This window comes from Chroicocephalus ridibundus, chromosome Z (genome assembly GCF_963924245.1).
Source record: "Chroicocephalus ridibundus chromosome Z, bChrRid1.1, whole genome shotgun sequence".
NCBI classification, from domain to species: Eukaryota; Metazoa; Chordata; class Aves; order Charadriiformes; family Laridae; genus Chroicocephalus; species Chroicocephalus ridibundus.
The window spans coordinates 76,908,618-76,924,171 of record NC_086316.1 but is presented as its reverse complement, the minus strand read 5'-3'; the positions used below and the strand labels follow the sequence as shown (position 1 = coordinate 76,924,171).

The 15,554-nt window shown below is 43.7% G+C and overlaps 1 protein-coding gene across 2 annotated transcripts in view; it reads left to right on the top strand.

The window, feature by feature from the left end:
- Window positions 1-14,463, top strand: part of UBAP1 (ubiquitin associated protein 1) — a 35,364-nt gene extending 20,901 nt beyond the window's left edge. For both annotated transcript variants that reach the window (XM_063319878.1, XM_063319877.1), the window contains exons 3-8: window positions 3,581-3,705; window positions 5,248-6,177; window positions 10,091-10,126; window positions 10,584-10,781; window positions 12,257-12,358; window positions 13,770-14,463. In XM_063319878.1, the coding sequence (XP_063175948.1) occupies window positions 3,581-3,705; window positions 5,248-6,177; window positions 10,091-10,126; window positions 10,584-10,781; window positions 12,257-12,358; window positions 13,770-13,910 (1,532 nt within the window). In that variant the 3' untranslated portion in view covers window positions 13,911-14,463. The remainder of the gene's footprint in view (window positions 1-3,580; window positions 3,706-5,247; window positions 6,178-10,090; window positions 10,127-10,583; window positions 10,782-12,256; window positions 12,359-13,769) is intronic.
- The last annotated feature ends 1,091 nt before the right edge of the window (window positions 14,464-15,554 follow it).

The window sequence follows — 15,554 nt, the reverse complement described above, 5'->3', positions numbered from 1 at the left end:
AGATTAGCAACGACACTGCTTGGGGCTAGAGTTCAACCTGTTTTGAATATTTCTCAAAACAGTACAGTGTGTTGGAAGATGATTCTGGTGTCCAAGTAATATCAGAATGCTGTAAGCTGGCTGGTTAACTTGTCTACCCTTTTTGTACCCTCTGTTCATACCGATACCGGTGACGCTGTCACTGTACTGTTTCTGAGGAGTAGTGGAGCAACTTCCTCGACTTATTATGTCTTAAGAAATCAACAGGGTAATGGTTTCAGTCTTCGGGGTTGTTAAGAGTTAATCCCACTAAGTGAATTTTGGCTTACTGTAAAGCATCTAGCCCAACAGCTACCTTTGGCTCAGTGTCTCGGGCAGGCTGATGAAATTGATCAACTATGTCTCTGCATCTTTTGTACTTATTTTTTGAGCTGCGTTTTGGAGGTTAGAGGACTGTTGTAGAATCACAGAATGGTTGAGGTTGGAAGGCACCTCTTGAGATCGTCCTGTCCAAACTCCCTGCTCAAGCAGGGCCACGTAGAGCAGACTGCTCAGGACCATGTTCAGGTGGAGATGAAGATTGGAACACATGAATGGAGAGAAAGGAACTCTTCCTGTCTTGAAGGGTATAGCATACACCTGTAACTATGTCTAATCATGTAACCAAATGCTCTTTTGTCATTTGAATAACTGGAAGTTCAAGTTTAAGTTCTAGTAATTAGTGGCATCTAGAAATGTGTCTCATCTGTTGTGCAAAAAGTGTGGGTTGTACCAAGTGCGATACGTTAGTGTTGCTGTTGTATTGTCACTGTACAACTTGAAAGCTTTTAACTCCCAATTTCTGAAAGTCACGTAAGTGTGGTTTCTGTGACCACAGAACCTAAGTTCCACTTGGTTTCAAAACTGTTCCCCATTCATAACCATTAACTGCCTTTATCTGAAATGTTTCCATGTTGCTACCAAACCGGAGGACACTTCTGTGAGTTGGCCAGTGATTTCTGCATTACACTAAAGCAGAGAGAAATCTTACTCTCATAGTAGTTCCTTGGTCCAGGAACATCATATAGTGTGCAGTGTCAGAGATCAGTCTGACAGGTACACGTTTTTTTCAGGACTTCCTCAATATGCTTTAACTGCCTAAAGGATGAAGTGGCTAGCAGCCATATTAAATAACAGTTCAAAAATACATTTAATTGTGTCACTTGAACATGTGTCTGTTGAAACAGTGCCTTGCATAATACTTTCTGTATGTCAGTTTTGCTTATTGCTTTAAACTTTGCTGTTTAAACACTTTGCACCCTTAGCCATCAGTGAGTCCAGGCAGAAGGGTCATCCATTTACAAAAAGAAAAGTATTCTTGGCTTTATGGTTGAGATTGTAACTTCACTAGACTAGTACTGTTCTGACTGGCCTGTAACAAAGTAAATACTATGTGCATCAGTGTTTTGCTTCAGAAAGGCTTTTTACCATCAAATGTCCTAATACACTTGGTATGTTTCTTAATGTGTGCTTGCAGGTTTTGAGGAAGAATTACCTTCAAGATGAGGTTATAGCAGTGGTCATTATTAAAAAAATCAGTGTACTGGGAAGAAACAAGAAGGTTTTTATTCCTTAGTCAAGCTGCTGAGGTTAAACTGGCAGCTGTGAGTGTATCCCATCTAGTCTAAGTGTGTTTAGGGTTTTTTTACTGCACCAGAATCAAGAGTGTTTCTGTGTAAATACCACGGTGTGTGCTTCTACCCTCTGTGGCTGGTATCTATTTCAGGCAGAGGTAGCAGCTGTGCAAGGGGAGGTGTGTACTGCTTACTGTGTCAATAGGTCTAATAAGACCAGTATTTGCAGACTGAGCAATTTGGGCTGTGAGATTGGTGCAGAGAGGTAATCCTGCTTTGCTTGGATCATCCTGCTTAGAGCAGGACTTGTGCCGGTGGGACTAAGCCGGGCGTCGTAGAAGCAGACACGCTGGACTTTGGGCAGTTGGGAGACCTGTTTGTCTCTGACCTTGCCATGATTTACCACTCTCAGTGCAAAGACTGCCACAGTTGCTATTTCTGCATAAACAACCACTTTGGCATATCCATGTTCTCAAATTGCCAGCTCAAATAGCATTTGGATGCTGTGTTGCAAGTAGTGGTGTTGGTGGCCAGTGAGGTGCCAACTGGATGCTGTACTGTGTAATACTTAACTTTGTGCTTCTGAGTAAGGATCAGTGAAAGTACTGTTATATTCTCCCTGGAGCATTTTTTCATGCTGGTGGTGCAGGTGGGATGTAGGTTATTCAGGCTGATGGTTTCAAAGCTGGAGGAAATACCACCTGTGTCCTAACAGGACTCTGGGACCAGCCAGTGTGGTGCATAGTATGAGAGCTGGGGTGATGACAGCATGTAAACATTTAACTCCAAATTAACAGGATGTTCCTGTTTTCAAAAGCTGCTTGTCCTTTTGGAGCCATTGGCTGCCTTGTAGATGAGTCAACGGTGAAGGAACAAAAACAGTACTTAAACTGTCACCTGAGTATGAAAATGGGTGAGATAAAAATGTCCAGTCACAGCTCGCTGAGCAAGAGGTTAGTCACTGAACACCATCTTAGATGCCGCCGCTACTCTCTCTTCGGATCTGCAACACTCAAAGACAAGTTACAAATCAGTGCTAGCGAAACAGTTCATATTGTTATACACAGCTAGAACTAGAAACCTCGCCTGTAATTCCAAAAGCTTGACCAGTGATCCAAGAGACCCCTTAACTGAAAGTTAACTGAGAAACTGAGTGCAACTTATATGGTGGGTTTTACTTGTTCACAGCAGCTCAAGAAAAAAAAAAAACTGTTGTCTGGCTTCTTGGAGGTGGTTGAGCTCTAAGTGATTCTGCCTCATGAGTTTGCAGGATGCTTGAAGAAAGTTTCATGAAACTTTAATGAAAGGACCATGAAATAAGTTTGAGGCCTCTCATTGGAGTGATCAGAAATCAGGCAGCTGATTAAGCTAGACTGCCTCGTTTCAAAAATCAGAATTGCGATGCTAAATAGTCTTGAGCTGCTTCATTGTGTTTTGGTTAAAGTGGAGTGTCTAGACTTTGGGCCGCTTTGTCCTTGTGACCACTTCTGTCCAGAAGTTACTTCCTACTTGTATGCCAAAACCTGGATTTTAGTTTGTCTTAGCTGCTATAAAGCGGAGTCATTTTAAAACCTGTTTTGAATATGACAAAAAGCGATGGATTTTTTTATGGAGACATAACAGAATACAGTATTCAGCAGAGCTTCAGCTTTCAGTTATGTAGGCATAGTCTTGTCACAAAGGAAGCTAAGATGTTAGGTACATGGACTTCAGAATCTGTTCAGTTGTTGTATTGCTATGTTGTGGGGTTTTTTTTAATAGTTATGGGCTAGAACACTTAAAAAAAACCCCAAACCCCAAAGCCAAAGCTGATGCAATGAAGTCCAGATTCAGTGTGTTTCTGATTAGGCAACTTCCTTTGTATTGAGTCATCTCATGTAATTGGGGCAGCAGAGGTAAGATAGCTCCTAAATACAGAAATGTGAGTCTTAATTGAATGCATTGAACTTGTAAGTGTTTTTTGATACACTTTCTGCTTTTGATCTTAGGGCCTTTCAGTTATCTTGATGATGTCCCATTTAAGATAGGAGACAAATTCAAAACCCCAGCGAAAGTTGGATTACCCATTGGTTTCTGTCTGTCTGATTCTTCTCAGCTTGTCAGAGAAGCCCAGGTAAGTGGCGTGTTTTGCTCTTCCACTCTCTTTCCCCCTCACCCCTGACCTTCAACATGTGGCGCTGTGAATTGCAAGTAGTCATAGTTTGCACACATGTTCAAATGTTAGTCTTATCCATCCTGTAGTGTCATTTTGTATGCCAGGCAGTAGTTGCAGAAGATCTGTTAGAATGTATAATAAGAAGATAAAAATATGATAGCCCATGCAAAAAGTTTTTACTTCTTATCACTTTAAAAAGCCTAATATCATTTCTTTTATTGTCTCTACTTCAAAAAAGCACAATGTTTTTGTATAAGTTACAGGTATAAATGTTACCCTGACTAAATTTGAGGAGCATTTTTAAGAGGAAAAAGGGTTAGAACTGATACGCCCATGCTATGGCATATTTGCAGTGTCTTGTTTGAAGGTAACAAGTATTTCTATGACCATAATAGTGGGATGAAGAAAAAGCCATATATAAATACCCCCCACTTTTTTATATTAAAAAATCATAGAATGGTTTAGGTTGGAAGGGACCTTAAAAGCTCATCTAGTTCCACGCCCCCTGCCGTGGGCAGGGACACCTCCCACTGACCAGGTTACTTAAAGCCTTGTCCAGCCTGGCCTTGAACACTTCCAGGGATGGGGCATCCAAAGCTTCTCTGGGCAACCTGTTCCTGTGTCTCACCACCCTGACAGTAAAGAAGTTCTTCCTAATGCCTAATCTAAATCTACCATCTTCCAGTTTGATGCCATTATCCCTCATCCTATCCCTACATGCCCTTGTGAAAAGTCCCTCCCCATCTTTCCTGTAGGCCCCTTTAGGGACTGGAAGGGGCTATAAGGTCTTCCTGGAGCCTTCTCTTCTCTAGGCTGAACAACCCCAACTCTGTCAGCCTGTCATCATGGGAGAGGTGCTCCAGCCCTCTGATCATCTGCAACTGGTAGTTACCATTGGTGTAGCAAGGATATCCCCTTTGGCTGGTGAGCCATTGGCACTGGAGTAGGAATACCAATATCTCTTAAACCAGTGAGTGTAAAACTCTTGAGTATTCAATCCCTTAGGAATCTTTTGGGGAGAACTAAGTAATATCGTATTGGTCTTTGGATGCAAAAATAGTCTGCCATAGTCTTGAATGACTTGTGGAACTTGTGGACAGGGTGGTAGATCATTGGTGCCAGACCTGGATATGACTGTCCATCTGATAACCCATTAGACTTCCCCTTGCTACATCTGTTGTCCTGGGGGGCGAGGCTGGGATGGCTGTGAAACTCATCTTGCTCCAAAGCAAAACTAAATGTAGGAAGGAGACAAAATGTGATATTCTAATCCAGACTAGAGAAATTTTGCTGCTAGAGGCAAAATTAAGTACTTCTGGTGTCTTCTAGCTTTGCCAATCTGTAGGTTACAAGAGGTGCTGAGAAAAAAATGATGGCCTGTTCATGATAATTCATGTAGCTCTTATTCTGTGCTACTTATGTTGCTGTTAGATGTAGCAGCTATGTTCCTTACAATTAATCTTTTTTTTTCCTCTCCTTTCCCCTCCTACCCCCCGTCAGTATGACTTCTCACTGGAGAAGAAAACAATCGAGTGGGCTGAAGATATCAAAAAAATTCAAGCTGCCCAGAGAGAAGCTGAACGCAAAGCAGAAGAAGCACTAGGGAACTCAAAAGCAGCTCCAGAGGACAGCAACCAAATGGGGTTCTCAGAGGGGCCTTGCCCTGAGGCCATGCCTCCTCCCATTAACCCCATCCTCGCTAGCCTGCAGCACAATAGTATTCTTACTCCCACGCCAGCCAACAGCAGTGCAGTGAAGCAGAAGGTTCTCAGTCCACCTCGTCCAAAAGCAGACTTCAACCCAGCTGATTTTGAATGTGAAGAAGACCCATTTGACAAACTGGAATTAAAAACTATCGATGATAAGGAGGAATTAAAAAATATTCTTGAAATTCATGTTGGTACTACTGGGCCAATTGTTGCCCAGCTGTTAGATAATACTTTGCCCAAAGGAGGGTCTGAGTCTGTGTTGCAAGATGAGGAAGTTCTGGCATCCATAGAAAGGGCGACGTTGGACTTCAAGCCCCTTCACAAGCCCAATGGCTTTATTACTTTACCGCAGTTGGGAAACTGTGAAAAGATGTCCTTGTCTTCCAAAGTGTCCCTGTCCCCAATCACTTCAGTGAGCAATATCAAATCCCTGTCCTTTCCTAAACTTGACTCCGATGAGAGTGATCAAAAATCATCAAAGCTCATGAGCACTTTCCACAGCACTACCTGCCTACGCAATGGCACTTTGCTCAGCTCTTTGCAGACCTGTGCTCAGAGTAAAGCTAGTGAACTGAATGGACACCATATGGTTGGTCTTTCTGCTCTAAATGAGGACAGTGGCATGGAGACATCAACATTATCCTCGTCATCCAGGCTGCCTTCCCTGGCTGTGTCGACAGTTTGTACAGAAGAAGAATCATCTCAAAGCACAGCAACTACGGTAAACACACAGTGGATTAGAATTGGGGTTGCTGGGGTGATGTGGAGGTGCGGAAGCAGATGTTGCTTCTAAAATGTCCTGTGGCTGTGGTTTTAGGTTCATTTAATGGGGGTGACGTGTAAATCCTCTTAATTTACATGGCAAATTGATCAATCCAACAGGTCTTCATGCTGGCAGTTCTGAACCTCAGGTTATTACTCTGCAGGTCTCCCCAAAATATTATATTTTTAGACCAATTCTGTTGACTTTTCTTTCAGCTTTTCAGCCCTTGTTTGTAGTTGCACATCTTTTGAGCTCAGTATATAAGATGTCATTGGTCCTCTATTCTTGTCTTACCAACTGAGATACATCAGATTCTGAAGTGCTGTTAGGTTTTGAGTTAAATCTCATCTAGATTTGTACCTCAGCTTGCTTATTTATTTCATGGAAATTATGGGAAATGCAGGCTTTTCAAGGAAGAGAAGCTACAATAGATTAAAAAAGACACGTGCCATTTCATTCAGGAAAGAAAGAAGTGCTTGCAGTTGACCAGCTGTGAAAGAAATGCTGTTTTTTAAACAACTTTATTCCTAAGATCCTTTTAAAATCTAATCTTTAAGAAGAAGAAAATTATGGTGCTCTGAAATCTGGTATTTACCCTCTTCCTTGTGAAGGAAGGTGGAGGTTTGGTTGGTAGATACCAAAACCAGTCTTGAATGTTGTCTCAGATTGCTAATGTGATAGTTGTTTGCCATATGTCTCTGAGACGTGAGTTTGGCACTTTGTCTTTTCCTCAAACTTGTAGCAAGTTCTAAAATTACTTTGAGGACACTTAATTTCACGCCAGCTGCTGTCTTTGTCTCTTTGTGAATAAGAGCAGAAATTTGAGTAAGCTTGTGGGTTTTTTTTTCCCCAAGAACCTGAGATCTGGACACTAGTACTTGTGAAGCCTGGTGAAAGCTATATATATATAGTCAAATCCTCCAGCTGCTTCTTAAATAATCTGGTTTCATCCGTCCAATAGAAGTGGTTCTGTGGTCTTACTGGCATACTGTGGATTTTTGTGTGATGACCATGTTCTTTGAAACCAGTGACATTGCTGCTCTCCCACTGTTCTTTCACCTTGTTTCAGGCTTAGGTAAATGCACGATTAGTTGCGAAATACAGTATTCTGGCAACCGGTGTAATTGTTAGAGCACAGCAGAACAGCTGGTTATTGACCACTAGAATAAAATTAATACAGTGAACTTTGTCAGAAGCAGCAACGGGCTGAGCAGCTGCTCACTGAGACAGATCACAGGCTTGAGAGGCGAATGTATGATCATGTGTAGCTCAGAGGTGAAACCTCAAAGTGTGACGCATGACACATCTCTAGGGATTAACATGAAAGATCCCTTACAATTAGATAGATGGACATTCAGGTGGACAAATTTTTATTCTAACCATTCAAATCTCTATGCTGGATTAAAATTTACTAAAGATCAAGAGGGAAGTTGTAGTCTCGAGAATGCTGTAAGGGAAGATACAAACTGATAAACAGATAAATAAAAAAAAAAATAGACTTACTAACAGAAGTAATAAAGGTTTTCATTTGAAACTATTTCTGCTTTAGAAGTAGCAAATCAAGAAATAGGCATGCCAACAGAACTAGTTCTTCCTGTTTAAAATTCCAAGACTTCAGACTATACTTGTTTCAGGTTTCCACAGTACAGTCCCAGTGGCTGCAAGATGACAGCTGAGCTGCAAGAAATTGAAGTAAATGTAACGAAAGTATTGAAGTAGATGTAACAATAATCCTCAGAGTATGAAAGATAGAAGGGAGTCACGGTCACCGCCGTGGCTGGGAGCAGAAGGCTCATATGTCCCTTTTCTGCAAGGTTACGCAAGAATAGACCTGTCCTTTTTAGGAAGCCTCAAGACAATAATATGTCACAGTGTATTCTACAGTGATTTTTAGATACACTTTTTTTTTTCTTACAAGGCTAGAAATGATAATTTTGGATTTGAAGTTCCCACTGGAATTTACGCTTTACCAGTGAATTGGATCTAGGAATTTTTGAGTGGAAATAAACCTGTGATTTCTTTGAGGCTGCGCTGATTCTGTCCTGTGTGGTGCCCTGTCCTCTTTGTTAGAAGCTTGCTAGTGTGCTTTTTGCAGCATTGCCTGAGGGACAAATGACTAGTGAAGATGACAGGTTGGAACTAAACAAAACTCTTCAAACACCTGATCAGTGTATGATGCATTTTATTTAGAGAAGTCTCTGTTCACGGGAGAGAACGGGGCACTCCTGTTGGACCATTCAGAATACATACAGCTGCAGTAGTGTGATGTGTATGGGCACACCGGCTGCAGGCAGGGCTCCTGGCCTCTGTACGAAGTCCCTAAAAGCAGACACGGCGTGCAAGCACATACTAAAAGCACTGCACCTCTGCTTCCTGAAGGGCTCTGAGATGCAAGTTTGAGATGTAAGGGAGCGTGGCTACTGAGTGACCGGTCCTGTCTTTGTCCCATGGTATTCCTTTAGGTGTTTCCCTCCTCTGCTGGAAGTCACTGACCACAAGCTCAGGTTTGTCAAGCTCAAGTAGATTGAGGAGGAGAAGCTGGTTTTCCCAGGCTCTTGAATCTCTGGTGTCAGAAGCAGTTTTGGTTTTCCTGACTGCAATATCAATAACAAAGCATCATCCTTCAATTTGAAAACCAGCTGATTTCGGGGCTACTCCACACCCTTATTTCAGTGTATCCCGTATTCTAGTGCTTTTTTCTCTGGCCAAAGTGTCTGGAGAGGGTGTGTGAAGAGCTTTGAACCCCTCTACCACCATGGGGAGGGGTTCTTGGGCAAATCAGTTCATCAGACTGAATATGATTTCTCAGCCTTTGTCTCCTAGAAGAGAAATTCTTAACCCTGGAGACAAAAATGGGCAGAAATGCAGAACAAAACCTGCTTGGTGGTGGTTTGGGGTTTTTTTTGCAAATAAATGGAATTTAGCAAAATCCTAATTGGTTCTCTCGGAATTGGTTTTATATAAACAGTTTTTTGTTGTTTAGTTTGGGACCAAAGAAGGCCTTTCTGAAAGAAGTGGACAAGCTATCAAGCAATCTGTGTGGGCATAATAAGTATTAAGAAACGCAAGAAACTGAGGCTCTCGGTCCACAGTGATTTCTTGCATTTTTTTCTAATTCTATTTAAAATGGAGGAAGACTTTTAAATGAATGAATTGAAATGTGCAGATTGGGTGGGGCAAAGTTCTGCCTTTGCACTGCTGTTACCTTCGGCAAAGTGGTATAAAGCGGTGGGTTGGTTCTGCCCTCTGGTAGCCCGGTTCTGCAGAAATGGAGCGGGTGTAGAGCAGGGAAGGTTATCCAGCCTTGCTGGGATATTGGGAGCGGGACCAAGTGTTGCGTTTTGGCAGAAGAATCACATGTTCTTTTTACCCCGTGTGCCACATTGCTCATACATGGCATATGAAATGCAGTGCTTTGAGAGTCAAAAAGGGTTATATGTTTCTCTTAACCTATTTCATGGTCAAAAAGTCAAAAGAAGCCTCTAGCCAATGACTTCAAAATTATCAGTGTTCTTAAGCTGCGTAGCACTGGATCAAGAGCTGAACAGGAGCCAGCGTGTTACACTGAGCTGTATGAACTGCCATTACAGTGACAGAATAAACAAGCTTACAATTATTATGGGGGGGGGACATCCTTCTGTTTGTAGAGTGCTGAGAGAAGAAATGATCCCTGCGAAGGCTGTTCTATAACTACAGATAACTGCGTAATGTATGCATCTCGCATGTGGAAGCCTGATCAGACCACAAGTCTCCCTGTATGGTAGACTTATTCCCAGATCTCTCCCATAAAACCCTTCTCCCCCAGCTGTAGCAAATTGTGCTCAGTGATGCATAATGTTTATAGTCATCTTATTTGTGTGTTGGCCAACAGGTACACCCAGACTACCAGGAAACAGAACTCCCTGTGGTAAGTTCCCAAATACCTGTGTGCTTGCACTGGATTGTGTTTCTGAAAATCTCCAGAAGTAGTGTTCCTTTGAGTACAAAAAATCACAGGTGATGAGTAAACTTGGAGTGAAGGAAGCAATTTCTGTGCTTCCTCTGAGGTACAGGGTTTGGCTGTATCATACGGATCTCCACTGTTGCAAAGGCTGGGTATTGAAAGGTTTGGGCACACTGGTAGGAGGGGGTATATTGCTATGTATCTGGGTTGCTGATTGTTGTTTTGAGGGTATAAAGTATGGTGGGAGTCAGATTATATGCGCTGCTTGGTTTCATCCTAACAGCAAGTACCTTCCCAAGGACAGTCTAGAAAGCCTCTTGGATTAATTATGTTGGGGTATCCTGGTTCTGCACTAGCCAGGAGCAGGATGTGGGGATGCAGAAGATGACCATCACCTCAGCCTCTGGGTTTTCCCCTTTAGGTAACGCACCAAAATTTCCCAGTGTCTAAAGTGCCCAATAACACCAGCTGCACAAAGCGGTCGGGTGGCCCCGCTCCTGAGCTACAGCAGGCCCTCTCCGCTAGTGAGAGGCAGTGCGTAGAGATGGTCGTCAACATGGGGTACTCGCCTGAGAACGTCCTGAAAGCCATGAAGAAGAAGGGACAGAACATAGACCAGGTAAGAGCTTGTGCAACTGGAAAGAAGCCCTTGATTTGATGCTGACTCCGCTGGGAAACAACTTTGGGTTTGCCAAATGGATGGCGGGGGGATACTTTCATTCTAACAGGGGGTTGCAGCCTGTAGCCGCTGCAGTATTGACCATTGGAGAAGTTGTCACCTGGCAGTAAAGGCTCCCAAAACCAAACAAAAGCGTGTCTGTGCCTGTTTCTGATGAGAAGCTGCTTGAGTCAGGCACACCTGCAGGTGCTGGGCCAGAACTGTGCTGAGCTTGGGGTGGGCCCTTAGCTCCAGGTGAATCTGAGGGAGATACTGGGTCTTCCCAGGAGCCACAAAACTCTCTGAAGGAAGCTTAGTGTGGCTCTATGCTATGCTTAGTGCTGTGTGATTAAAAACAAACAGCAACTTCCCTCGTTCTGAGCACAAGGGGTTACGATGCTGATGTCTCTCCTTGCAGAGAGATTGGCCCCTGCAGGCTTACGACAGCCCTGCGAGGCTCTTGCAAGGCACCACTGACTGCACCACTGACCGACTTTCTTTTGTGGGTTCTGGTTGTGGTGCTTCCTGTCTCGTGTGTTGCCTCAAAGGCTTGCTAAAACCAGGTCACAGAGCATAAAGTGCTGCAGGGTGAAGCGTGGCTCTGGGTCTTGGATCCACTTCAAACAAACATTTTAAACTGGGGAGAGCGTGGCCAGGCTTTCTGTGCTGACCTGAAGCAGGCTGTGTGCTGCACAGAGCATCGTCTGGTGGGACTGTGCCTGAGGAGTGTCCCAGTGGCTTCTGCTTGTGGACCCCATCTGCTTACCCACTACCTACACGTTGAGAGCGGTTTAAGCTGTGTGCTGGAGTGAACCGTAGTATCAAATGGTAAAAATGTCCCTTAGGAGGGCAGTTTTAAATCCTGCTGCTTTTGCAGGCTGTGTTCTTTTGCCTTCCTAGCATTACCTATCTGACCCTTCCCCGTACCTCTCAAAGCTGAGGACAGATAAGAAATTGGGCAGTGGTTTCTGGGCATGTGAGCTGGGGTTGATCTTAAAAGGCTGCCTGCTTTCAGATTGCATCATCTCTTGTGGCTGTTTGAGAGGAAGCTAAAAGCTGACACATCTTGACTGCTGGACCTACAGTTTCATTTTTAAAACTTGTAGTATAAAAAGCACGGTTAAACTTCTGCCTTCTGCTCAGTGATCAGGCATGGAAGGCTAAAGATAGGCTTCTGAGACTGTTTTGACTAGAGTGGAAGGTGAGGTTCAGAGCTGGTGGGAGAGCACAGGAGGTCAGAAGGACTTGTCTGTTTTCTCAGAACAAGCTCTGGTATAAAGAGCATCTCAGCCCTACTTGGAAGAACTTTATCTTGGTCCCTGGTGAAGCCTCGGGTAGAGTCGTCCTCAGCCCCTCTGTGTACAGAGATGATATTCAACCACTTGCTGCAAATGCCTCTCTCCAAACTTAGGGTTTTTTTTCTTCATTCCCTACAGGTTTTGGATTACCTGTTTGCACATGGACAGCTTTGTGAGAAGGGCTTTGATCCACTTCTTGTTGAAGCAGCTTTGGAAATGCACCAGTGTTCAGAGGAGAAGGTGAGTGCTAAGGAACAGAGAGAGTGTGCCATGATGGGGAATTCTAGCAGCAGTTCCTCTGACTGATGTAATTCTGGCTTTCATGGTAGTGCTGCTTTGTTTACAAAAGCAGACTGACAAAGGACATCTTTGCAGTGATAAAGCAAATACGTGTTAAAGCATTAGAATTCTACTGCATTGTTTTATTACTGTCACTTGCATGCATTTTTATGGGCACAGATTTTTTTTTTTTAAAAGAACCTGCTTATTCTGGTTGTAATGTTTTGAACTCAGAGTTCTCTTGTGGGCGAGGTGCTTGGTATGGAGACAGTTAATTTCAGAAGCAGCAAATTTATCTTTCAAACCCTGCCAGCTTGCCCTGGCCGAGAATTTTCTTACAAACGCATCTGCCTGTCTGCTCAGCAAATTGTGTTATGCCCTGCTCTGGAAGAAGTTGGAAAATACAGTTTTTGGGGTCTGGTTCATTGTCTGTGTGCTTTACCGGCACCAAAGGTACAGAGGCAGGAGTGGGTGGCCAGGGCAGAGGACAGCAGTTATGTATGTCCCAAGTTACATGAAATCTTTAGAGGTGCAGCCCAACTCCCTGGACACACATACGCTTTCCTGCCTTTTGTGGGCTTAGTGATGAGCTTGCAAACAGAGGAACAACAGCGTGAAAATGGGAGAAGTGTCTGAGTTCAGGAAACATGTTTGCTACTGGCTTAACCCCAAAACTGGAAATGGCTAACTTCCTGATTGCCCATTTCAACCTGCTTGCTGGTTTGGGGGTTATTCTTTCCGCCGGAGTGGAGGCCCTGTAAATCGCAGAGGGTTCATAGAAGTCTGATCAGCTGGTTCACTTCTCGTCGCTTTATTTTTTTCAAAGGTCAGGGAGTATTTGTGATTGATGTCAGTAGTATCATACACAGTGTGTCCAATAGGGTTTGTGCTAATCCCCCAAGTTTGCCCTAGATCTGAAGTGCCAATTGATGACAAGGGCCACTGTACTGTTCCCAAAGTTGAAGTAACTTAAAAAATATTCACATGCAGCAGGAGCTGCTGGATGGGGGAGCAGGGTGTTGTTAATCAGCATTTTTGGGAGCTCAGATTGGGCCAGGCTGATAAATTGCCTGCTGGGAGAGGGACACTCGCACAGACTGAGCTTTGGTGCCCTTGCTGAAGTGGATTTTGGAAATGCAGGGCTGCAGACACAGGGGACTGAAGGTGAGGTTTCATGGTCTGCTGCACCCAGAGCTTTGCCGGCTCTGGTGTGAGTGGACTTTCTCCAAATGGAGCTGGGACAGCCTGTACTTGGGGAGGAGGAATCCACCCTGTGGGGTGCCCCGTTGCTGAAGACTGGCTCTGTGCTACACTGCCACCAAGCACTGATCCTCTTTTCTCTTGCAAATAATAGACTGTCTGTGTCTTTCAGATCACAGAACTTCTCCAACTAATGAGTCAATTTAAAGAAATGGGCTTTGAACTGAAAGACATTAAGGAGGTCTTATTATTACATAACAACGACCAACACAACGCTTTGGAAGATCTAATGGCCCGTGCAGGAGCCAGCTGAAAACACATTCCTGGATTCTCAGCGTGCAACAGAGCAGGACCGGCCCCGCCACCTTCACATCCAGTGTGACTTGCTCTCGGCAAGGAGTCCAGCTTTTTGCATACACGAGAGAGTGACTGAGCAAGCCCGCCTGCGTGCATCACTCCAGCATTTCTCTTTCCACTGAGAGCCAACTTTCTATCTTAAATTAATTTTTTAAAGTGTCCTTTCCTAAGTTTCCTTTTTTCCAGCTTGGCCACGGAGAGTTTAGACTGCCCAACCTCTACTCTACATTGTATATAGGTAGAGACAGGAGTGGTTTCCCCCCCTCACTGTTGCACTGGAGTTGGATGGAAGAATACTAAGTTGGTTATGAAACTAGGATGCTTTGGTTCTTTGAAGCTGCTTTCATGGTGTCTGCTTGTACTGAATTACTTGACTGTGGCACAATCCAGATTAACTGGTTAAATTTGACCTTTAGTGCAATGGAGTTTTATTTTTTGGTTGAAAGTTAGTCTGTAACTTAGTAAAACACTGGTTCAGAAACTGTCGCTATGCATAAAGAGAGAAGCTGTTCTTCTTGTGGGTGTTTTTTTTTTTTTCCCCACCCATGCATCCAACACTTCTGCCAGACATGAGTGTCCAATGCCGAGTGGTGTGTAAGTTCTCTTGAAACAGGTAAGCTGTGAACTCTACCTGGACCTGCAGCTTGAGTTGGTTCTTGAACCTGAAGGCAGAGAGCGGGGGCTCAGTATTCTTAATCCCCCAGGCTTGTAGGATATTTAAGACAATGCCCTGCTAGGAAATCAGTTATCTTTTTGTTTTAAATAATACCCAGTGTGGTGCAGGAGGTTTCTTTCAGGCACTTTCTTTAAAACAAATATACTCACTGCATTAGTTCCATTTTTCACACTGCTGTAGAACTACGTAGGAACATCTAGTACTAGAAATCAGGTTTGGGGTTGGTTTTGATAGTTCAAAGTATTACATTGTACATTGTTCAAGTTCTAAATACATAAAATATCAGCAGTCTTGAGCAATCTTTCAAGTAATTTGCTAAATATTTTGATTCTGCAGAAGAACAACTAATAAAACCCTCGAATATAACTCCCAGTGTCATGGTTCGCATCTCTCATGCTCTTTGGCTTCAGCAGATGAAGAACGTGCTGGATCCTGCCTGCCCAGGTGCTGCTGGCTCCCGTAGGCAGGCGTGAACACTCTGTTGGGCAGATCAGCCAGAGGTCTCCAAGCAGGCGGTGGAATGTGCTGCTTTTTTCGGTGGCTTATTTCTGTTTTCTTGCAAAAACCAAGCCTAGGCATACAAACTCATGTTAGAGTGTGGAGCTGGGAGCACTGGACGTCAGGTGGGGAGAATGGCTCAGCTCCTTGCCTCAATTTAGGTTTTTCAATAGGAGGTTTTAGGTCATTAGGACCCCAAAGAAGATGGCATTTGTCTCCATTATGTTGTTAATTTTATATGACCAAAACTTCAGACTCCGGTGTTAATTCCTGGCATTCTCTGTATACTGCTCAACTATGTTAATTACATACCTGTACTTAAAATGATGCCGAGGAGAGATGTAGCTCACAAGTATGTAGGAGATGGGGAGATGGATGACAAGAAGGACCAGGGCAGGTTGCCTTGCATCGTATCCCATAGCGTTG